The sequence below is a fragment of the Lepidochelys kempii genome, chromosome 14 (assembly GCF_965140285.1).
Source record: "Lepidochelys kempii isolate rLepKem1 chromosome 14, rLepKem1.hap1, whole genome shotgun sequence".
NCBI classification, from domain to species: Eukaryota; Metazoa; Chordata; order Testudines; family Cheloniidae; genus Lepidochelys; species Lepidochelys kempii.
In genome coordinates this window covers 13,084,022-13,109,071 of record NC_136393.1, presented here as the reverse complement: position 1 = coordinate 13,109,071, position 25,050 = coordinate 13,084,022, and the positions used below count along the sequence as shown (strand labels likewise).

The window sequence follows — 25,050 nt, the reverse complement described above, 5'->3', positions numbered from 1 at the left end:
CCCTGGGGTGTTGTGAAGCTTAATTAATGAAGGTGTGAGTGTGGCCATCTTGTGGACCATGAAGGAATGTAACACGAAGTTGGCTACAAAGAAAGTGGAGTCAGTCAGTTTAGGGGCTCTCTGAGTAAAATATTTAATTCATTTTCATCTATGATGTCATTTATGTGATTGTTAAATAAAAGCACTTCACTGAAACCAAAGATTCCCTTCTTGTATCTAAAGTTCCTCAATTGGAATGCACTATGGCAGTGCTATGTAGTATCACCCAATAGTATGATTGACAAACCACTGATCTTCAAAACAGGTCATTGTCAGTGTGAAACTTTTCAAGTTTTGTGTTTATCCGGTGGGGGGCCAAAAGTCTTCTAACGAGTTATGTTGGCTTGATTTAGTCACCTCTGCTGTTTGCTTCATCTCCATCTCAAGTGAAAGTGCAAATACATGAGGCTTAGGTGCCACTTCAGTTCCACTTATGCCTGGTTTAAACAGTGCCAGTTCTCTACACAAGGGTGGATTTCACTTGGATTTTCACAAGTGCCTGGTATTGACCTGCCTCTTCTCCTACTCAAGATAATGAGAGTTCTGCCATGGCACCAATGAGAGCAGGGTTAGGCCCGTGATGAGTGCTTTTAAAATTCCCACTCTAAAACTTTTGGGGATGTCCATCCTGTCTCACTCCATCCCATTAACTTAGTGTGGTAAACCCACCATACCTTCTGCCATGCTATTTTCCACTAAAAGCTGCTCCTGCCTGCTTGTTCTCAGAGGAACTTTGACTTGAGGTAACGTTTCTAACATGAGGTGCAGATGCTGGTCATTCACCACATATTTTTTTGGATATTCTTTTTTAATCCATGCATGCAAACCAATCCAAGAAAATAAATCCTGCTGTGACCTCTAGCTGCTCCAATCTAGTCTAAAACAAACCCGTAAATCCCCGAGTTTTGCCTTGGTAGTGACACAGTGTTTATCAATTAGACCATAAACACAAGCTGAGATATGGAGGCTCTAAGTTGGCATTGATTAATGGCCTCCACGTTCCACTATGCTATGGTTCTCTGACTCCTTTCAACCTAAATAACAATACAGTATAATGACAGGTTTCAGAGTAGCAGCTGTTTTAGTCTGTATTTGCAAAAAGAACAGGAGTACTTGTGGCACCTTAGAGGCTAACAAATTTATTTGAGCATAAGCTTTCGTGAGCTACAGCTCACTTCATCAGATGCATTCATTGGAAAATACAGTGGGGAGATTTATATACACAGAGAACATGAAACAATGGGTATTACCATACATACTGTAAGAGAATGATCAGGTACGGTGAAGCTATTACCAGCAGGAGAGTGGGGGGCCTGGAGAAACACCTTTTGTAGTGATAATCAAGGTGGGCCATTTCCAGCATTTGACAAGAACATGTGAGGAACAGTGGGGGGCAGGAATAGTTTTACTTTGTGTAATGACACATCCACTCCCAAGCCTAAGTTAATTGTATCCAGTTTGCAAATTAATTCTAATTCAGCAGTCTCTCATTGGAGTCTGTTTTTGAAGTTTTTTTGTTGACGAATTGCCACTTTTAGGTCTTATTATGCTCAGATAAATTTGTTAGTCTCTAAGGTGCCATAAGTACTCCTTTTCTTTTTGCGGATACAGTATAAGTTGCTATTGCTTAGAGAAACTTTGAATAGAGCAGGTCAAAAACCTGTTTTAGGGAAGGGAGCGGGAAATCAAAATTTCAAAGTTGTTTTCCTTCTAAAGTGTTCTAAATAAACAAAGTTGTTTGTTCTATATTTTTTTCCAATATTCTTTTCCAAAGTTTTGTGTGGTTGAATTGTGACATCATATGTGACTCAGCCAATCAACATTCAGTTGATCTTAATTCATTTGTATACAGAACTCTGGCTAAAATGTGAGAGCTGTTCGAGATTTTTTTACACTTTAAAACTGTCTTATTTCACAGCTATGATGTCACAGCCACCGCATGTAACCAGATACTCTTGTGATGAGCACAACATAAGAACCTGTATAGAATAGATTTCTGATTACATCAGACTCATGAAACTGACACATCTTGTGATGGGACATGTAGTTGAAGCCAGGTCCTACACTCCTTCCAGAGGTATAATTCCCATTGACTTTAAGGGGAATTTTGCTTATGTAAGGACTGCAGTGTTGGGAAGAACATCACCACACAAGTGACTACTATGAATATATGTGTATATCATTCAACCATATTCTCAGTTGGCCTTGTGATTTTATTATGGTCTTATCTACATCAGTGCTCAATGTGCACACTTTAAATGTTTGTACTAAGTGCGGCAGAATGAGTCACTGAGCACTGCTGTTCCTTGGGGCGTGCACAGAAAATTTCTGAACCACCAACGCAGGGAATTTGGAACCCAAGGGTAGTGGTACATCAGCTCAGAGGCTCATGTTAAGAAGTCCAAAAACTTTGGATAACAACTGAAAATTGTTCAGTGGATTAATGTCTAAAACTGGGTTGGCTCAGACTCATAGCAAGTCTCAACCGCAATATATGGATCCCAACCCCTCTCAGAGTTATTATTAATTATTTATTTGTATTTCAGTAGCACCTAGGAGCCCCAGTTATGGACCAGTATCCCCTTATGCTAGGTGCTGTATGCACACAGAATAAAAAGATGGACCATGAGTTCATGGGGGGAGGGGTTGGCAGAGACCCATCGCTAGTTCTGACATTATTTTGTCCCTCCCTCCCCCCAGACTGCCTTCCCTCATTGGACTCTCTCAAGCCATATATGACAGCCTTCACGGCAACAAATGACTAAGGGCTAAATCCATCCCTGCCTTTTGATGTTGTGGATGGCCAAGACTATAACAGGGTTAAAAAAAGAACTAGGTAAGTTCATGGAGGATAGATCCATCCATGGCTATTAGCCAGGATGGGCAGGGATGGTGTCCCTAGCCTCTGTTTGCCAGAAGCTGGGAATGGGTGACAGGGATCACTTGATGATTACTTGTTCCATTCATACCCTCTGGGGCAACTGGCACTGGCCACTGTCAGAAGACAGGACTCTGGGCTAGATGAACCTTTGATCTGACCCAATATGGCTGTTCTTATGATTATACCGGGAGTTGTAGCTGCTTATAACAAGGACAGGGCCTCAATTCAGCAATGCATTTCAGCACATGCATAAAGTTAAGCAACTGCTTAAGTACTTTGCTGAGGTGAGGCCTAAATTTGATTCAACTAGTTTATTTTCTTTACATGAAACTGACCCCCTATGCAGAAGGTCAGGGTGAGATTCATGCACCACGTAAGCCTTATTTGTCTGCATAGAGCAAAGAGCACTTCACCTTTTCAGGCAAGTGTGCAAAACTATCACAAATGTGAATCACAGTGTTTTAAATTTATGGACTATACCTCTGTGTCTGATATTCCTCTTCATGTTCCTGATACATGGCCAATGAAATCAATAGGAGTCTTTCCATTGACTAGACTGGGCTTTGGATCAGACCCTATACCATTCAATACAGTAATCAGCAGAGCTGTAACTAAAGGGTAGCTTGTACTCTCCTTGGTGATTGACAGCATTACCTTCCTGCGGGTGCAGTCCCTGTGTCCTATTTCAAAGTTGTTTTTGCTGTCACCCTGGCTTGAGTCCATAACGTTAGCTAAATCTTTCAATATGTGTGATACATCAAAGCAGTTGTGTGTGCGGGGAGGCAGAGGGGTAGAAATAATCCAATGCCATGAGGAGGGAAACAAACTGTTTAGAACAATATGATTGGCGTTCCTAGAATAGGATTAGACAGAGTAGCGCCTCTGCCTGCCTGTCACTTGCAAATTCTTGCTAATACTTTAGGAGCTTATCGGAGGTCAGCACCAAACACCCAAACAGACTAATCTGTATTATAGACATATAATCAAAGTCACAAGGTTTTACATAATATATATTGGTGACACAAGACGTGTTTGTTCGAGTAGTTTTGTCATCAAGATTAGAGACCATGAAAGCTTCTACTGTGCATTAACTTGGTTTTATGTGCCACCCCATTGGTACAGCAGAAATTCCTCAAAAAAATCAGGAAGGAACTGGGAACTTAGAAACCAAATGTACATTCTGAGCATATGTCTACACTGCAATTGAACACAGGCAGCTGGCCCATGTCAGCTGGCTTGGGCTAAGGGGCTGTTTAATTATGGTGTAGACATTCAGGCTGGAGCTGGAGCCCGGACTCTAGGACACCCCCCACCCATCTTGTGGGGGTCCGGAGCCTGCTCCAGCCCAAGCATCTACACTGTAGTGTAATTAAACAGTCCTGTAGCCAAAGCCAGTACACACGGGCCGGCCACCAGCATTTAATTTCAGTGTAGATGTACCCTTAGATGCTACCGCCATTAGGTTCCCAGAGCTTGAGGAATATTGGTTAAGTTAAAAAACATAATGGGGAAGGGAGGGTTGTGACTGTAATGCTAACCATTGCAAAGGTGCTGGGAACTTTGGAATGCAAATACTTTCTGTGTAACTACCCATTGGTAACCAAAATCAGTTCAAATCTCTCAATAAATATATATATATATATATATATATATATATATTTAAGAAATGCAAAGCAATGGATATGGGTATTATGAAAAACAATTTTTGGGACGAAGGTGAGAGACGGTTTATATTTTTGCTTCCACTGCCTGAATTTCTGGAACAGCAACAAGAAGGAATATAAAATACTAAATCCAGTCATTGTATGTTTACAATTTATGTGATAGTGTAGCATCCCCATTATAGAGAGGAGGAAACTGCAGCACAGAGACTAAGGGGCTTGCCCAAAGTCACAGACTGAGTCAGTGGCAGAGACAGGAAGGGAACCCAGGAGTCCTCCCACCAAGCTGGGCACTATAACTAATACTACTACTAATAAAATTACTATCCATATCACCACACCGTCCAAGAGCCATAGCACAGGACCCCCGTGTGCTGGGCACTCTGCAAATGCAGAACAAATTGATGTAGTCTGACACTGATTTTGACCCATTGGCTACTTTTGTTCTCTCTCCCATCTGCATCCCTTCTCTTAATAGTGGTTTACAAGGATCGTGATTTTTGGGGGGCATAGATTGTCATTTTTCAGTATTTTTATAATATATCATTTAAAAAAAAACTATTTGGTGAGTAAAATCTGTGAAATTTCCATAAATAAAATGTGGTTGGTTTTTTTTAGAAAAAAATAACCAAACTTTTGTTTTCTCTGTGTGTTTGTATTTGATAGAGATAGAAGTAGTTTGAATTCACGATTTACAATGGAAGAAAGAATGATTACAGCCTAAATTATGTGAGACACAGAAAGCAAATACATGATGGTATCATATAGGGTTTTATTGACAGGAGTTTAGGATGTGTGACAAAGGCAGCAATGATTTATGTAGGGCATCTGAGTTGTTTATACCACACCACAGCATCAGGTATTCTATATGCAATCCATAGGATTCAGAAAAGTAGAGATTTTAACACAGTGTGAGCCTGATTCTCATTTTACATCAAGACCACTCTGCTAGTGTAACAGGACACTTTTAAGACCCTCTCTATATCACCAGAGCACTGTAAGGAGGCCTTTGTATAAATGAGAGTCAAGCTGTATGGATAGGAATACTTGTGGCACCTTAGAGACTAACCAATTTATTTGAGCATAAGCTTTCGTGAGCTACAGCTCACTTCGTCGGATGCATACTGTGGAAAATACAGAAGATGTTTGTTTTTATACACACAAATCATGAAAAAATGGGTGTTTATCACTACAAAAGGTTTTCTCTCCCCCCACCCCACTCTCCTGATGGTAATAGCTTATGTAAAGTGATCACTCTCCTTACAATGTGTATGATAATCAAGGTGGGCCATTTCCAGCACAAATCCAGGTTTTCTCCTAACACCCCCCCCCCCGTGTGTGATTATCATACACATTGTAAGGAGAGTGATCACTTTATATAAGTTATTACCAACAGGAGAGTGGGTTTGTTTGAGTGCCACAAGTACTCCTTTTCTTTTTGCGAATACAGACTAACACGGCTGTTACTCTGAAAGCTGTATGGATGGGGTTTTCAGGAGGGCTCAGCAGTAGCTTAATGCCCCCGTTCAAGTCAATGGGAGTCTTATCATTTGACATGAATGGGGGCAAAATTAGGCCAATACAGAGTACTTTAGGCCAATACAGAGCAAAACTCACTCTCTGATTATACTATTTTTGTACCTGTCCACTCACAAAGACTTGCTGCTCTGATCATTAAAATACAGGGCTACCAATTGGATAGATTATTAATACCATCAGCCCACTGTACAGACCTTGGAGGCAGAGAAAAATTATAACTAATAAAGTGTAAGACCCTTTCAAACATTATTGAAAATAGCTTCTCCATACACTATGACCATCATGATGTCAAGGTCTGATTTCTTGGACCTTTCCAGGGTAGAAGAAAGTGCTGAAAGCAACAGATCATTCAAAACGGCAATGATACTTTCTGAAAATTGACTAGACATGCTAGAAATAATAAGCGATTAAAATAAAAGATTAGTTTAATTATCGTAAAATTGAAAACAGCAACTTTGTTAAGGGCCCTTAAATGCTAGACTGCTGATAAATATCTTATAACCAGAGCATTTAGGATTATCTCACTAATGTAGTGGTCAATCAAAATAGATCAAACTTGACTGGTAGGCAATACGTGTAAAACCCCCAGGCCACCTTCAGATCTGGTGTCAATGGAGAAACACCAGATCTGAATTTGGTCCTCTTTGTGTATTACTGCTCTCCAGGTCTTCCAGAGCCTGAACAGATTTGCTAACTGTTTCTGACAGCCTTCATCTGGGTTTGTGTTATGCTGAGAATGTGAAGTCTTGGTGTCTGATGGCGAAAAGGTATGCAGGGTTCTTGCAAACTGAAACAAAATAGCTTACAGGATGAAGACACCTCTTGGAAAGGCTAGGAGTATGTTCAACTTACCAGTTATGGGGATCATTAGTCCCAGAGTACATACTGTGAGCATGATCAGAAGCAGAGAGCTGAGTGTGTTTGTTGTGCAACTGATACAGAAATACTAACAAGGAGGAAAGCCTAAGGGAATGTAATAACTCTTTAGTGAAAAAGATTTTGATCACATTTATATTTAAATCTGAGAGGATGGAACGTAGTCTAAAAGGATCCCATGACATTTGCAGAAATTGATTGAAATATTTCCTTTCGATGCAAACTAGTTATTGTTTAAGGCTTGGATTGGGGTATCTAACTCCCTTAGGCTGCTTTGAAAACCCCAGCCTAGCTATATAAAAATATGTGCTCACTGTTCATATTTTGGTACTAAGCCCAATCACTCAGAATGATGCATGTGATATGCCCAAGCTGCAAAGTTTGAATCCAAATCTGGTTCCCAACTTTTCCAAAATTCAGGGGAGTTTGGGTCCAGTGGTTTGGTACAAGCCAGTCTCTAGTTCCCATTGGAGCTGAGGTTGCAGTGAAACACAAAACCAGGCAAAAATCTGCCGGTGTTGTCTTTCATTACAAACATACAACTCAGACCACATTCATTAAGAGGTTCAGAAACCTTTCAAGGGAACAAGAGGGCCCAGTCTGGAGTGAATCTGGGATGATTTATAGTTATTGTATCTAAATTATATGAAATTCCCAGTTACAAAGCAAAATGAGGTGAAACTGTTGGGTTTTAATTAGAAAAGAAAGGAAAGGTGAGAGTTTTAAAGATGGAGAGATTAAAGAATAGATACTTGCATTAGATAAAAAGAAAAGGAGTACTTGTGGCACCTTAGAGACTAACCAATTTATTTGAGCATGAGCTTTCGTGAGCTACAGCTCACTTCATCAGATGTTTACCGTGGAAACTGCAGCAGACTTTATATACACACAGAAATCATGAAACAATACCTCCTCCCACCCCACTGTCCTGCTGGTAATAGCTTATCTAAAGTGATCAACAGGTGGGCCATTTCCAGCACAAATCCAGGTTTTCTCACCCTCCACCCCCCCACACAAATTCACTCTCCTGCTGGTGCTAGCCCATCCAAAGTGACAACTCTTAACATAATCAAGTCGGGCTATTTCCTGCATAGATCAAGGTTTTCTCACATCCCCCCCGCCCCCATACACACACAAACTCACTCTCCTGCTGGTAATAGCTCATCTAAACTGACCATTCTCCAGGTTTAAATCCAAGTTAAACCAGAGCATCTGGGGGGGGGGGGGGGTAGGAAAAAACAAGAGGAAACAGGCTACCTTGCATAATGACTTAGCCACTCCCAGTCTCTATTTAAGCCTAAATTAATAGTATCCAATTTGCAAATGAATTCCAATTCAGCAGTTTCTCGCTGGAGTCTGGATTTGAAGTTTTTTTGTTTTAAGATAGCGACCTTCATGTCTGTGATTGCGTGACCAGAGAGATTGAAGTGTTCTCCGACTGGTTTATGAATGTTATAATTCTTGACATCTGATTTGTGTCCATTTATTCTTTTACGTAGAGACTGTCCAGTTTGACCAATGTACATGGCAGAGGGGCATTGCTGGCACATGATGGCATAGATCACATTGGTGGATGTGCAGGTGAACGAGCCTCTGATAGTGTGGCTGATGTTATTAGGCCCTGTGATGGTGTCCCCTGAATAGATATGTGGGCACAATATCTCTGGTCACGCAATCACAGACATGAAGGTCGCTATCTTAAAACAAAAAAACTTCAAATCCAGACTCCAGCGAGAAACTGCTGAATTGGAATTCATTTGCAAATTGGATACTATTAATTTAGGCTTAAATAGAGACTGGGAGTGGCTAAGTCATTATGCAAGGTAGCCTGTTTCCTCTTGTTTTTTCCTACCCCCCCCCCCCAGATGCTCTGGTTTAACTTGGATTTAAACCTGGAGAATGGTCAGTTTAGATGAGCTATTACCAGCAGGAGAGTGAGTTTGTGTGTGTATGGGGGCGGGGGGGATGTGAGAAAACCTTGATCTATGCAGGAAATAGCCCGACTTGATTATGTTAAGAGTTGTCACTTTGGATGGGCTAGCACCAGCAGGAGAGTGAATTTGTGTGGGGGGGTGGAGGGTGAGAAAACCTGGATTTGTGCTGGAAATGGCCCACCTGTTGATCACTTTAGATAAGCTATTACCAGCAGGACAGTGGGGTGGGAGGAGGTATTGTTTCATGATTTCTGTGTGTATATAAAGTCTGCTGCAGTTTCCACGGTAAACATCTGATGAAGTGAGCTGTAGCTCACGAAAGCTCATGCTCAAATAAATTGGTTAGTCTCTAAGGTGCCACAAGTACTCCTTTTCTTTTTGCGAATACAGACTAACACGGCTGTTCCTCTGAAACTTGCATTAGATAATATCATATCACAAATAACCAGCATGGCAATTGTATTTGCAACTCATAAGCTCTGAAAAAGGAAAGTAGTGTGTCAAGTGCTTAGAAGCAGGAGTCTTTCTAAAGCTGCCATTATGTGACACTGAACAAGTCACTTAACATGTCAGTTTCCCTCACTGTGAGTACCTGTAAATAGACAGAAGTGCTCAGATCCATAAGAGCCATTTGAGTATCCAGACTGATCTGCAAAATGGGCTTAATAATAGTCACGGCTCTGCTGCAGACTAAATTAATGCATATCTGCAGAGTGCCCTGATTTGCTTGGATGAAAGATGCTATAAAAGTGCATGGCACTGTTCTAATGCTACAGATCATATTGCAATAAAAACCACATTAAAATAACCAAAGGACATTTATATTAAAAAAATCATTAAAATAACATTATGCATTTTGGCTTAAGTTCACTAAAGCACTACAGCTCATATTCAAACCCCAGATCATTGCTCAAACCAAGGTAGCATCCTTAACATTATCTACAGTAGCTGATCCCCTGTTGTGTTTTGGTACAGAAGGGCTGATATTTAACCTTGAATTCCCATACGTTGCTGTGTTTCAGGCTTTGTCTACACCACGCAACTTTTAGCAACACGGCTGTGCCACTATAGCCGTGCTGTTAAAAGCCATGCAGTGTAGCTGCTGTTTGTCGGCAGGAGAGAGCTCTTCTGCTGACAAAAAACTTCCACCCCCCACAAGCAGCAGCAGCTTTGTCGGCCAGAGAGCGCTCCTGCCAACAAAGCACTGTTCACACTGGCGCTTTTCACTGATAAAACGTTTGTCGTTCGGGGTGTGTGTGTGTGTTTTTAACACCCCTGAATGACAAAAGTTTTGCCGACGAAGTTCCAGTGTAGACAAAGTCTTAGACAGACCTCAACATTCTTTTCATTTACCTTGGTACAGTACGTAAATAACTATTGTGAGTGTCTAGCACAATGGGGCCCTGTCTCAATTACGGATCATTGGCACTACTATAGAACAAGTAATGTGTATTATTATTATGTTTGTTGTTGATAGTCTAAGAGTATCTGGAATTATATTGTGGTAATTGCTGTGTAATAATATATAGGGTGAAACAGTGAGAGGGGCCTAGAAAATTTTCTTTCATGTTTTTTCTTTATTTTGCCTGTACAGCTGAATGACAAATTCACAACTGATGATTTCTTAGGCAAATTCAGTCTCTTTTTCTGTCCACAGAACATTCACAAACTGGTAGTGTTTTCCTCTGATTTAATTATGAATACAATTTTAATTTTACTATCATTTCAAAAATACTTTCCTTTATGGGTTTATTGGGGTCATTTGAAATTTGTACTGTATTGCTTAGTTGTGATTGGTCACATTAGGCACATAGTATTGTCTCTGTTTCCTGATTGGGCAAGTGAGCAAGTGCTTCCAGAGGAAATATCTATTTGTGCTGGTGTCAGATTGCTGTCCTGAATACTTGCACATAAAACCTTGACATTTGGCATTTCTGCCAGTAAAATTAATTCGGAGAAACACAGATGGGGCAAGGTCAAAACTGAAACAAATTCATGGGAAGGTACAAACCAAGCATTTGTTGAACATATTTTCCATGATTTGCTCAGCATTAATTTTCTCTTAATCAAATAATAATACTTAGCACTTATAGCTAATCAAATATAATACTTAGCACTTACCCAAGCAAAGTAAACCCCTTTACTCCTCAAAGGCAGCATAGTCTAATGGCTAGGACACTGGACCAGAGGTAGATGTTAATTCTATTCTTGGCTCCTCCACTAACTTGCTGGATGACCTTGGCAAGTCATTTCATGGCTCTGTGACTCAGTTTTCCCATCAGTTAAATGAAGATTTATTTGTAAAGCCTTTTGAAATCTAAAGGAGAAACGCAATTTTCTGATTATTATTGTTATTTAAAACACATTAAGTTCATTGGATTGTTCCCTGAGCTACTGGGAGTTGAAGAGACCTTCCTCAGAGGAGATGCAGAAGGGAAGAGTGCTACCTCCACAGAAACTCCACCACTCTATTTGAGTTCCGTAGGATTTTAAGGGCGAGGTGATAGGGAGTGAGTCAGGGGACCAGACATTCCCCATGGCATTATCCCTTGGTCAGCTCATAGATTTCCCTGTGGAAATCCAATGGGAAGCTAATGTGCAGCAAATAGGTAGCGTGCAGAAAGAGCTTTGCTGCTGGTGGGGGATGGGAAGAGGAGATGTGGAAAGAGGGTTCAGATGGGAAGCCTTCCTTCTGCATGGATGCGCTTGCCATCAGAGATACAGGCCTCCCTTCCCTGCAGATTTCCTACAAGGTGAGGCTGTGTCCCCCACCATCTGAAGCAACAATCACTGGAGAAAGGCTACAAAGCCAAGCCAACATTATGGAATTCCCACACCCCTCAGTCCTTCTGCTGCAGGTTTTTCCCTAGGAGGAACCAGTTTGACCCTTCACTATTAATTTTGCTTCCCACCACCATTGCCCCCGTAGTTCTCCTTTCCAAGTCTGGTGTTTCAGGTCTACTTTGGAGTGCTTACGTTTTCCTTGAACACCAAAAACCTAATCAAAGGGCCATTTCCCATCATTAGTCTGTGCGAGAAATTCCCATGGAGGTTGACAGAAGCTTTGGCATGAAAACTAGAGCTAGGCAAAAAACCAAGTTTTCATTTTGTGGGGTACATTGAAAAACAAAATTCATTTTGAGTCCACCTAAAATGACAATCACCAACACACAAAAAACAAAACATTTTTATTCATATAATTTGGGGTATTTCATGCACCTTTTTTCTTTTCTTTCATTTTTTTATTTAACTCTAAGTTCCTCAGAATGTCATTTTGAAGAGAGTCAAAACATTTTTGTTTTGAAAATATTGAAATGAAATGTTTTGACTTTGTCAGAATTTTTTCCCCATTTTTTTCAGTCAAAACTATTCTCTGAATTCAACCCCAAAACTGTATTTTCTATTACCGCCCCCCGCTTTTTTGGGGGAGGGGGTGGGCCAGCTGTAAACAAAACAAAGAGAGAGATATGATGGCCTGGTAACTTGGAATTTCTTCTGAGCCCAGCTTCCCCGCATATCTCATTGATAAGTGGTTGATTATCTTCTTTTGTACTCTCTTCACCTCTTGCTGTGCTGTTTCAGACAGAATAAACCCAGCAATAATGAACCATCATCAGAGTGGCAATTGCTTCCTGCCCCACTTGCGTTAATAAAGAAAGAGAAAGCAAGTGATGATTAGTCATATGTCTGCACTCAAAGATAAATCCCCCTGAGCAGAAGCCATCTGGTGAAGCATAAAATAACATTTCTAGCACTAGCGTGGACTTACTGCAATGTTAATAGATTCTGCTGAAGTGTAACGTAATACAGGCCTAATGCTGAGTTCTAGCAGGTGGCCCATAACCCTGTAATAAATTCCCTGACATTATTGATTTTTCCCCCAAACTGAGCCCTGTTGTCTAACTATATTAACTTCTGCTTACTGAGCATCAGAACACGCACAAACATCAGCCTCATTTCAGTGAGCAATTGGAGGTCTAAAACATGTCCCCGTTCCCACCGTTTGTCCTCACACACCATTATCTGAGATTAGTTATTTTAGAATTCAGAAACAAATAATTATTAGCTATGGGCGCTAACAGCAAACACTTGCAAAATCTGAAATGTGGGGATTTTGAAATATGCTTCTGTCACTAATTATACATGCAAACAGCTCAGAAATATGGCCCAGACACACTATTCCTATTGTGTATATTGGGTCCAAATCTGCTCTCGGTTACAAATGTGCCATTTCAGTGGGGTTATATTCACTTTCAAGGCCCTTCACAGTCACTCCCCATGCTACCAATCATCTCTCATTTACTAGTAAACTGTCAATGCTCACCTCTGATCAGCCCACCATACCAGCCTTCATTGCCCACTTGTTACATTTTCAAACATGGACCTTCATGAGTCTCCCATGCTTCCCCACACACATGGGAGGGCTGTCACCATCCACAAAGCTGAAGTTCATCTCTCATTTAAAGCGATTGGTAGCTCTGTCACCATCTCTGTGCTCCAGGAGGTCTCTGGCAGTGTCATTTTCAATGAGTGCCTGAGCAATAGATTCAACATTAACATGCAATAAAATGATCATATAAAGCAGAACATGTTTAATTTTTAAATGAGCTAAAAAGAGTTTTTTTAAAAATATTTTTTTCTTCAGAGTCTTTTTAGGCCTTAAACTTTCATCTGCTCTCTATTCTTGCTGTGCACTAAACTGGACCACCGCCAAAGGGCAAACTCTTGGGACGCATCCACACTGGGGTGGAGAACTGAGGGGTGCCTGGGGCCTTCTGCATGTGCAAGGAGAGGATGGCTCCCCAGAGCCAAGAGGGAAATGTGTTCTACAGCCCTTCATCACTGCTCCAAGAAGTGCCTGCTGATGAGGCAGGTGCAGGAAGGCTGGAGGCCCAGTCACACTGCTGGGCTGGCTGGGCATACCCCCAGGGACCATCCGGCTCATTCGTCATCTCCTCACCTAGTACTCCAGAAAATGGTAGTTCCTCATCTTGCCCTGCTCTTGCCCAGATGGGGATAGAGAGGGAGGTTTCACCTGGGCCCTCTCCCGCCCCACTTCCCCTACTCTCCAGAGCATCAGTGAGGAACAGGCCAGATCTTTGCCCTAAGCAGCTATACTGATGGCAAAATACATAGGACATGCTGCATAGGTTCTTCTCCACTGTCCTCAGCCCCTTCTCACTGTATGTGAGTCCTCGGGAGCAGATACACAGGTCAAGCTCTCTTGATACTACCTGCATAGCCCATCCATCATTACCTAAAGCTGGTGCCTCCTCAATTAAAGAAGGGAATATTTATCTGGCGACTCCATGAATGTAAAGAGGGAGAAAATCCGTATTAGGATGCCCCAGTAATGGTGCAGATTGAAGAAACTTTGTGGATATGAAAGAGGGTATTCAAGCTTTCAGGGAGGTGGGGGACATTTGGAGGGCATTGAGGAAGGTATAATTGCAACTGCTGACATTATAGCTATGGAGCTTCAAACGCACTCCCTGGGGTGAGGATTACTGGCTCACGTAAGAAGCCGTGGAATTGGGAGTAACCTAGAATTTTGGTCAGAATAAATCTGTCTCCACATCAGGAGCAGGAAAGCAGCTTTTCTGGCTGGAACGAGATCACGAGTGGAGAGCCACAAGGGCCGTCTTAGGGATCTTGTTTCCAAACAACACAGAGAAATGATTTGCGTTGTAATGGACCCCTGAGGATCGGCCTGTTCTCCTTCCTCCACTTTTTTGCCCCTTCCTGTCTTTGACAGCCATTGTATTACAGGTCCAGTCTACCCTTAAATTTAAGGTCAACATAGCTACAGTGTGCAGAGATATGAAAAATCCACACAACTGAGCACCACAGCTATGTCGACCTAACCTGTGAAGTACACACAGGTAGCTAGATGGCAGAACACTTCCGTTGACCTAGCTACCATCACTCGGGAAGGTGGTGTTCCTACGGCAATCAAGTGTTGAGTAGGGAGTTTTGATGTTCCAGCGTGAAATGTCTTACAAAGATCCCCCTCTAGATTCATGACCAACAAATGAAGAGACTGCATATGACCATCCTAATTTTTTACACATCACCTGGAGTATGCTGGGAAGGGACTATGAGGAGGCTTAGTCAGTGCTGGATAGATGCCCAAGTAGTGCAGACCTGCTCAACAGAACTCATCACTACTCTGCCACCGAGCCTAGAGGCCTGATCCAAAGCCCAAGACAGACAACAGGAGACATACCATTGATGTCAATGGCCTTTGGGTTACTCTGTTAGTGCACCTCTATTATTGCTCCAGTCCAGCAGGGGAAAAATCAGCTGAGATACAGATCCAAGAGCTGTCAGCTCATGTAAGTCTAAGTAGAAGATGCTCAGCATCTTAGAGGAATGGGCTGTGAGTTGATTCTCTCACAGGTTCCCTTTATAAAAGCTTTCCAAAAAAAGGCTGATTTCTCAGCAAACACCTATTTCCTATATTTCATTTACAACCTTAGTGCTGCAGCCCACAAGATCATGGGCATAAATACATCAAGTGTAGACATTTTAATGGACTTTCCTTGAAAATTTCAATAGACTTGCAACAGACAATCAGCTAAGTCAGCTGGATTGGATATTTGATACAATCACCACACCAAACGGTGTCATTGATCTTTAGAATTTTTTCAAGACATTCCCAAAACATTCCATAGAATTCTTCTGTGTATTACGGAGTTCCACCTAATTTCTCTAGCTGTATAGCTCAGTCTGTCTATTTATGCATTTTTAATACACTAGTAGTATCTGGGCACCTCTAGGAAGAATGAAATATTTCCCAGAGATATATTTCATTATGGCAGTAGAGTATTTTCAGAAACTCTGTGGGAGACATAGGATTTGCCACAATGAAGCAGACTATTGATCAACCAAGTCTGGCATCCACTGGCCAATGCCTGATTCTTTAGAGGACGGTACACTTTCTGCCTCTCCCCAAACCCAGATTATGCCCTTGGGCAGGACTGTATATGGAAGAAATTTTATTCCTTCCTACTCTCAGGAAGTGATCAGTTTGTACCCTGGAGTGAGACACTTGGGCACCATAAAAGTTAAATATAGCATCTCCAAACACAGGATGAAGTTCACTCCTGTGCAGAAGACCAACACAAGGTCTAGGCACTTATTGTCATTGTTTGTATTACAGGAGCCCCATTGTGCTAAGCAGGGTACAGACACATTGTCAGAGACAGTCCTTTTCCTAGAGAGTTTACAGGTTAAACAGACAAGGCAGTCAAAGGGTAGCAGCGGAAACTGAGCATGGAAAGGTGAGATAACTTACCCAAGGTGATACAGCAGGGCAGAGCCAGGAACCTTCAAGTTTTCCAGTCTATTGCCCTATCCTCAAACCACTCTTAAATCCCATTTAAACTCTCCTGTTTGTATGACTACGTGAGAAGGGAGCCAAATCTCGTTTGGGTCATCTAGGTGGCCCTGTAATAGAACTCATAATTATTATACTTCTTTCTAGTTCTGCATATAAACATCAGTCTCAAAGCTTACTAAAAGGAGTACTTGTGGCACCTTAGAGACTAACAAATTTATTAGAGCATAAGCTTTCGTGAAGTGAGCTGTAGCTCACGAAAGCTTATGCTCTAATAAATTTGTTAGTCTCTAAGGTGCCACAAGTACTCCTTTTCTTTTTACGGATACAGACGAACACGGTTGCTACTCTGAAACAAAGCTTACCAAGTTTCCTTCCTGACTCAGTTTTACCGTATAAAGTGTCTTTGTTTAGTCAACAGAAGCACTAATACAAGTGATTTTGTTGTTAATAGAGCTGTAAGAATTTTAAGTACCACTTGGTACTTTTCTCTTGGAAGTGTGTCATTTTCAGTTGGCTTTTCTAGACATCACAGGGTATTGTACTAGTCTTTGTAAACGACTAGTGAATAAAACATTTTGATCCCAGCCACGTTTTGTACAAACATCATGTAGGTTTGTAAAGTTTCAGAAGGAATAAATCAAATGTAAAATATTGCATGACAGTTGACTTAGTTACTCGTGAATATCTAATTTAGAAAAAAAACACTTTTTTCTGAATATTCAGAAATTCAAATCTTATGCATATCATCAAGTGGCTTTGCACAATCCATAACAGATAGAACTGTTTACTAGGAATGGGGAAGAACAAGCATTTCACAGCTGTGTCTTATTTTATTTTTTCCAATTTGCTTTTTCCTCCTTCCCCCTTTTTTTAAAAAAAAATTAAGCCAGCTCCTCAACTAGTGCAAACAGATACTGCTCCATTCAAGACAACGGAGCTCTGCTGATGTACAAAAGCTGAAGAGTAGGCCTTGTATTTATTGGGCAGCTTGCCTATATTCAGGAGTAACACCACAGAGATCGTGTTAGATTGGTGTGAAACCAGTGTAAGCAAGAGGAGAATCAGACACAACTGTACACTGAAAAACTACATCCAGGTGGTAAGTCCCATAGGAAAACCTACTGACACAGGACCTTATGCTGCTCTCATTAGTAGCAACATAAAGCAGGAGTAAGGTGACTGAAGTCAATGGGGTTACAACAGTGTAAGTCTGGTAGAGGGGTACAATCTTGCATAGTCCTGAGAGCCCTCCTCAGCCACTGAAATCAAATGGGAGTTAAGGGCCTCCCAAGTGCTCAGGATCTTGCAGGATCAGGTCCTAAGCGAGACAAGAATCTTGCCCCAAAAGGGTCTAATTCTACAAAGTGCTGAGCAACCTCATCTCCCATGGACTTCCATGACTCCCCTTTAGCTCTTGGCAGGTGTTCGGCATTTTGCAGGATCAGCCCCTTACTGTAATAATTAAGGAACTATGACCGTGGCTGGATTGCATTTTTTCCCCTATGCAAAAATGCTGTACATTCCTTTACGTAGGTTTCCATAGAGTTGAACTGTTACTCTTTTTTTTTCGTTAAAGAGGTCAGCAAAGCTCTGTACAATGTGATTTCACTTTTATGAAATGTGGAGGAATTCAGAGAAACTTTTAATGGCTAGATGGTGGGGTTGGAGTGAAGTATAAAAAAAGCATACTGGAAATCCCAGTGCTGCAAAGAAGAAAGCAGCCTAGGAGTCCAGGGGCAAATTGCAAAGACATATTGTTTTGCAGATCCTAAGTTTAAATATGTTATTTTTCCTCCCGCTTCCTTTGTTAAAATGTGATATCCTAGCTTTAATTGCTTCAATCCTATTAGTTGTTCTTTTAAACACGTGATTGTGTATTCCTTTAGTGTACAGAAATCCCTCTGATTGTGGCTTCATATTATTTAGACAAGCACTCTTTCAGTAGTAAATGCCATTCCTAGCGTAGGGAAGTACTTTAGGTCTAAAGGGGTTAAGAAGGCCTCCTTGCATTCAGAAACATGCAGGGGTCCCACCGTGCCAGTTCCAGCCTTTTAAACTCTTTCCAGCTTTTTTTTCTTGCAACAAATCTGCCTGACTGCCACCAGGACATAGGAAACGTGTGCCTGTCAAAGAAATCAAGTTTACCTTTTCCGACTTGTTAAACGGAGGCAGGGTATAAATACCGCTAACTCTGTACGGACTATTAGCATTTCTCTTAAAATAAGGGGTTGCTTCCTAAGACTTTTAATCCAGTGCGGTCTAGACCAGACTGTACTACCAACAAAGACAGAAAGGAAACCTGCGGAAGTTTGATAGAGGGCAGGTGAATTTGGACTTCTTTGAAAATATAAGGCACACAAAAAAAACCGAAACCCAACCCAATTGTTGACATTTCTCTGGAGAAGTTCTGAGATGTTGTTGGCATTATTCACTCGGTGGATGTGGATCTTGCTGGGGAAGACCACTGTCCTGTTGCTTCTGGAGCTTCCTCTAGAGGGTAAAGCTTTACCTCCAATACGGTATTCTCACGCTGGGATATGTCCAAATGAGATGAACCCCAACCTGTGGGTAGATGCCCAAAGCACCTGCAAGAGAGAGTGTGATACAGACCTGGTAAGTGATGCACATTTTTGTATGCTTTGTCATGGGAAATGGATTTTTTGTTGGTTGGTTTGTTAGTTTGTTTACTCCATGATGTTGCAGTCTCTTTCAATTATAAATGGAAGAGCACTGATAATGTGTACATGATCCAACCCAGACAACTCATGTGTTTAACGGAAACTGTGTTTATAAAAATGTTTGATGACCTGTTGGTTAAGTCAAGAGGTATTTTAATGGAGTCACTTCTTTAACTGACCCTATGACTTTGTGACTACATGGCTTTCATAGTTCATCCTTCTCACTCACTGCCTCACCAAAGAGAACCTTATCAGCTTAGACTCGGGAATTTGACATGTTATTGGGCCAGCTCACTGCATTTTAGCATTTTCACCAACCTCATCATTCTTCATTGCCATCATCAAGTGCTATGTTTCCCAAGAGAGAGTTCTGTATGATGCCTATTGGTTGGCATACACATCACCAGCCTTTGCTACATTTGAAATGTAATGTCTGACTAGTTCAAAAAATAAAATGGTAAAAATAATCATGCAGATGCTCTCTCATATGATGCCCCCAGAACAAAATGCACATAGCTTACAAGTCAAAAGGTCATTTTTAAAACTGCCTGCATAGCCACTCAATGGCATCTGAAAATCCATGCTTGCTCTTTCTGCTTCTTACAACTTCCTCAGCAGGAAAGATTTTGCAGTCGGAACCAAGCTGACAGTCATGATGCAGGAAAAGATTTGGCTCTCTTTCCACTACCTGGATCATTTCTGCAGTGCTAAAAGTAGCAAAAACTTATGTGTGGCAGTCAATTAAGCAGATATTGTTTAAAGACAAAAAAGGAGCTGATATATTAGGATGTTATTTTTATATTACTTTTCTGGTTACAATGGCATATTAAGTTGCCTTTTAAATTCAACTCTCAGGTACGCTAAAGAATTACTACTACTCTCTTTCAAAGGTTGCGGGCATTCTTTTCACAGGTTCCCGGTCAAACAGTGAAAATCCAGAAACCACTTGGAAAAAAAAGTCAGGTTTGCAGAGTGGCAGACCATAGTCCCATTCAGAGTCTGAGCCTTTGGGCCAGATCCTCTACAGGTGTAAATCCGCCAAGCTTTCATGGCTTTATTAGAGCTACACCAGCCTTATGTTTAGTCCATTATGTTTTGCAGATTTGCTTTTGGACCACAGCGCTGCATAGTTAGAAATGGGGAAGGAGCTAAAATAGTAGATCCTCTGGTTCCCGTCAATGAAAGGATATTGCACATGAATAATGGCCATATCACTGTTTAGTCTGATGGCATTAAAAGACAGCATGACTAAATTTTGCCATCAGTTACAGAGATGCCCAACTGGCTTCTATGAGATCAAAATTGTGTAACTAAGGGCAGAATTTGTCCTATTCTGTATAGGATAACAATGTTCATGTTTCATTACAATAATCCATGAACCACATATTGTCTACAGTTCTACAAACCACACAAAAATATGTTTTCTGTTTAGAAAGGCAGACAACTACTATAATTAACCACAATTTAAAAATGATCATAACCAATATTATATTTAACATGGATGCTGCACTTAAAACTAAGACTGACAGAGACGCATAAGTGACAGCTAGCCCATAAGTGGATACTTTGTTTTCCATGGAAAACAAAATAATTTTGGAGCAAGAACTTAGTTTTGCCTTAGTTCTGAGCTATTCCATTTATAATATGTTGTGAACAATTAAAGATGTTTGGCAGTTTCCACTCCAAGAGTATGCTGCTAGTTTCATGGAATTCAAATAATACTCTACATACTTCTGAGGACAATAAAAGGGATTAATGACTATAACCATATGATAAGACTTTCCATCTGCTCTTACTTCAGGAGGCTTGTTCTTTGGCACTAAAAGAGGGTTCATTTGGGTTCGCTGTTACTTCTATAACCAAATGTTCGATATGATTTTGTGAAGGATTTACTATTGCTTTAGGTGCTTAGAAATAATGATACATTGCCCTTCTCACACCTTTCATTCAAAGATCTCAAAACACTTGACAAATCCAATTAATGTAGTCTCACAGCATCCCCACTGAGATAGAGAAGTGATGCTATTCCCATATTCCTGATGGCCAAGTGGACATTCAAATAAATGAAATGACTTACCGTAGGCCATACAAGATGTCTTCAGCAGAACTGGGAATAGAACCCAGGTCCCCTGGCACCTAGCCCTTTGATTTAACCACTAGAGCACCCTGTCACCACAAGAAGGAATTTCTCCATCTGTTTGTAGTTCTCAAATGATAAACCATCCCAATAACAGTTTGGTTGTTTTGTATTGTTTTGTCTTAGGAATGCGAGACCTTTGAGAAGTGCTGTCCTAATGTCTGTGGGACAAAGAGTTGTGTGGCAGCTCGGTACATGGACATCAAGGGGAAGAAAGGACCCGTCGGGATGCCCAAAGAGGCAACTTGTGACCGTTTCATGTGTATCCAGCAAGGCTCAGAGTGTGATATCTGGGATGGACAGCCTGTATGCAAATGCAAAGATAGGTGTGAAAAAGAGCCCAGTTTTACCTGTGCCTCCGATGGACTCACCTATTACAACAAGTGTTATATGGATGCAGAAGCTTGCACCAAAGGCATTACTCTAAATGTAGTCACTTGTCGGTACCATCTGACCTGGCCAAATACCAGCCCCATCCCACCAGAGACTACAGTGCGCCCTACCACAGCCTATTCAGAGACAACCATCACTGATATCCTGCCACCTGCTCTAGTTAACAATCCAGTCCATCAGTCAGTGTATGTGGGAGAGACTGTTAGCTTTCTTTGCGATGTCACAGGCAGACCCAAACCAGAAATTACTTGGGAGAAGCAAATAGACAGTAAGGAAAAAATCATTATGAGGCCGAATCACGTCAGGGGGAATGTTGTGGTTACCAACATTGCCCAGCTGGTAATCTATAACACCCAGCTGCAAGATGCAGGCATTTACACATGCACTGCAAAAAACATCGGTGGCCTTCTCAGGGTTGATTTCCCATTGTCAGTCGTCAAAGGAGAACCTACATCAAAAGAAGCATCCCAAAACAAAACCCATTTCCCAACCGATGAATGTCTGAAGCAGCCAGACAGTGAAGACTGTGGGGAAGAGCAGACCAGGTGGTATTATGATGCAAAGAAAAACAACTGCTTTACATTCATCTATGGGAACTGTAATAGCAACCTGAACCACTTTGAGACCTATGAGAACTGTATGTTAACGTGTATGAATGGCCCAATCAACATCTGCAACCTGCCAGCCCTTCAGAGTCATTGCAAAGCCTATGAGCCCAGATGGGCATACAACAGTTTGACAAAGCAATGCCAATCTTTCATTTATGGTGGCTGTGGAGGCAATGAGAATAACTTTGAGAGCAAAGAGGCCTGCGAAGAGATGTGTCCTTTCCCTAAGAACACGCACTGCAAAGCCTGCAAACCTCGCCAAAAGCTGGTGACAAGCTTCTGCAAAAGCGACTTTGTTATCCTGGGCCATATAACGGAACTAACCGAAGACCAAGACTCGGGACACGCCTTGGTGACAGTGGAGGAGATTCTAAAAGATGAAAAAATGGGATTAAAATTCCTGGGGAAGGAACCTCTAGAAATCACCCTTTTAAATATGGACTGGAGCTGCCCATGCCCCAATATGACCACAGTGGATGGTCAGCTTATCATCATGGGTGATGTCCACAATGGGATGGCCGTCCTGCAGCCAGACAGCTTTGTGGGCATCTCCAGTGTCCGGCGTGTACGAAAGCTCCGTGAAGTCATCCACAAGAAAACCTGTGAGCTTCTGAAAGAATTCTTAGGACTACACTAACCTTACTCACGTGAGTCAGCCTTTCAGCTCTGTGTATTGTATAGGGCTAACAAAAGCAAGGCTAGTGTGGAAACTAAAGACAAGCTACTGTCTGAAGATACATTGTATGTAATATGCAGAACCCTTATTTTAATCCATTAATGATTCTTAGCAACAATGTAGTATGCTCTTTGGCAATCACATAAAATATCAATGAATGGCTATTAATCTTACTTTGAAATCAACCTGTTTATATAGAATTGCCATTTAACTAGCTGATTTACTGCAATAATTATATAATTCTTGTGTAGTTTCCAACATAAAGGACCAAATTCTTAGCATTTTTGTAGCTAATTGATACATAGCTAAATTGCACGTACTGTCGATTTAATCTGTCTCACTTACAGCATGGAAATGTTATGATAAATCATTAAAAATAAGTCACAAACTTTTGTTTCCTCATGGTAACATTAAGTACATTACAAGAGACAAAACTGTAAATTATTGTCTATATTGACTATAATTACACATGTCAAGTCAATCTATGCATTATGAATGTGCTCACCTTTTCATAGAAATCCACAAAGGAATTTTCTCTAGATTGTGCCAATTTTGAATACAATGAATACAAGCCCTGCAGTCCTTACTCACGGGAAGAAAAAACATTGAAGTAAACTAGGCAATCATTCTGGGTCTATTAGCCACAAAAACAAATACATGTCCAAAGCCAGAACCACAATTTCACAATGTGTTGAGTCCAACATCAACACCACGTAAACAAACACACAGTAGGTGCACTTTAAAAGCTTCAGTTAATCTGAACTTCCCCCATTCTAAACAGTATTCCCCATTATATATATATAGGAAATCTCTCTCAAATCAGTTAAAACATTCTAAGTATGGCCACTATATATACGTGTATGTATAAATACACATACAGCAAGAGAAAGAAATATGCATGTGTGTATAAACAATATTGATCATTACTAATATTTATGTGTCTAAAAGGTAAAATTTGCATATCCACAATTTTTAAATAACAAGAAGGGTGATCTCAGAAATACCCTGCCTCTGTTAAGGAATGTCAGTGAGCTGAGATTATGAGTGTGTATGCTTACAGATGTCATTCTTATCATTATTACTAGTCTCTTTGTTCAATTGTTTAAGTGAGCTCCAGCAATAATGTCTATTGTGCACAAAGACCAGTTCAAGCAATGGTCTGGGTCCAGAAATGTTTTATCTTAAAGGTAAGAGGGTGTTGTTAATATTACTCTGTGGTGCCATCTACTGGCTAATCCAAGAGGCAGCAGGAGGTAGCTAAAGCTTTGCATTCTAGATGGTAAAAGGTGCTGACACGCACACACACACGTGTATGTTGGGTCTGATTATGAATGAGACACGGGGAAGTCCATGTAAAAAGTTTACCTGGCTAGATGCTGGGTTTAAGCACTTCACTGGAGACTCCTAATCCCTAAGGCCTACATATATTGTATATTTTGCAAGTGGCAACAAAGACTTCAAGGATGAAATTTAATGGACAATAAGAATGTTTTAAATATGGCCTGACACAACTTTTAAATATAGGCCCTGACTCATTTACACTAAGGCTCCTTTACACTACTCTGGCAATATGAAGATGCCTTAAAGATGCCATTCACCCACCTTAAGGCTTCTGAGCAATGTAAAGGGGCTTTTAGTGTAAGTGAGAATCACACCCTTTCGTTTTACCCTGGTCTGGGATACAATTCATCAACAAGCACATTTTAAGCAAAGCCTGATAGAAGAGTTTCAAAAAACAAAGTCAGTATTAAAGCTCTTCTTAGCTACCAAATTTTAAAAAAGCCAAGTGTGCTATTAGTCTGTACTGCGGCACATTGTCCAGCACAATAAGTGTATGATTTTTGTTGTCTCTTTCTTAAATGGATGTAAGAAGAATTACAATAAAAACGTAATAACATTTACATACATTCTTGTGATGATCGCATTACGGGCTGGGCTATGCCAATATCTCTCATGCTTTGCATTCCACTGGAGTTCTTCACCTACTGTAGGTAATTCTGCTGTGTGTCATTCACCAACATTACTGCAGCTTGTTTCTCATTTTTTAGGCAGCCAGGAAATAAGGTCTGACATATTTTTTCCGGACTGAATCGCCTTCTCTGACATGAAGGAATCTAAGTGTGAGTGTTTAATAAAGGCTGGGTTTCTAAAGTTATTTTCTCCAGGAGCTTAGAGGATTTCTTTGCAAACAGGGGAATGATCAAACGACTCTGGAGGCATACTCCGAGGGGTGAAAATGTACTGAATAGCAAATATCAGGTAATTGTTTCTGCCTTCAGGTAGTAA

The 25,050-nt window shown here is 40.9% G+C and overlaps 1 protein-coding gene and 1 long non-coding RNA gene across 2 annotated transcripts; one reads left to right on the top strand and one right to left on the bottom strand.

The window, feature by feature from the left end:
* Positions 1-11,056: 11,056 nt before the first annotated feature.
* Positions 11,057-16,368, bottom strand: LOC140898189 (uncharacterized). The gene is made up of 3 exons (XR_012154914.1): positions 16,228-16,368; positions 13,255-13,464; positions 11,057-11,247 (listed from the first exon to the last, which is right to left on the bottom strand). It is a non-coding gene; the product is annotated as an uncharacterized LOC140898189 (long non-coding RNA).
* A 4,899-nt stretch (positions 16,369-21,267) lies between these two features.
* On the top strand, positions 21,268-22,725 carry WFIKKN2 (WAP, follistatin/kazal, immunoglobulin, kunitz and netrin domain containing 2). Its single transcript, XM_073310638.1, has one exon. It carries the CDS (start codon positions 21,283-21,285, stop codon positions 22,723-22,725), a length of 1,443 nt encoding a protein of 480 aa, XP_073166739.1. The 5' UTR covers positions 21,268-21,282.
* Positions 22,726-25,050: the final 2,325 nt, after the last annotated feature.

Bases quoted from the DNA above. Each gene is read 5' to 3' on its own strand.
- WFIKKN2 (XM_073310638.1), top strand. From the start codon at position 21,283: ATGGACATCAAGGGGAAGAAAGGACCCGTCGGGATGCCCAAAGAGGCA.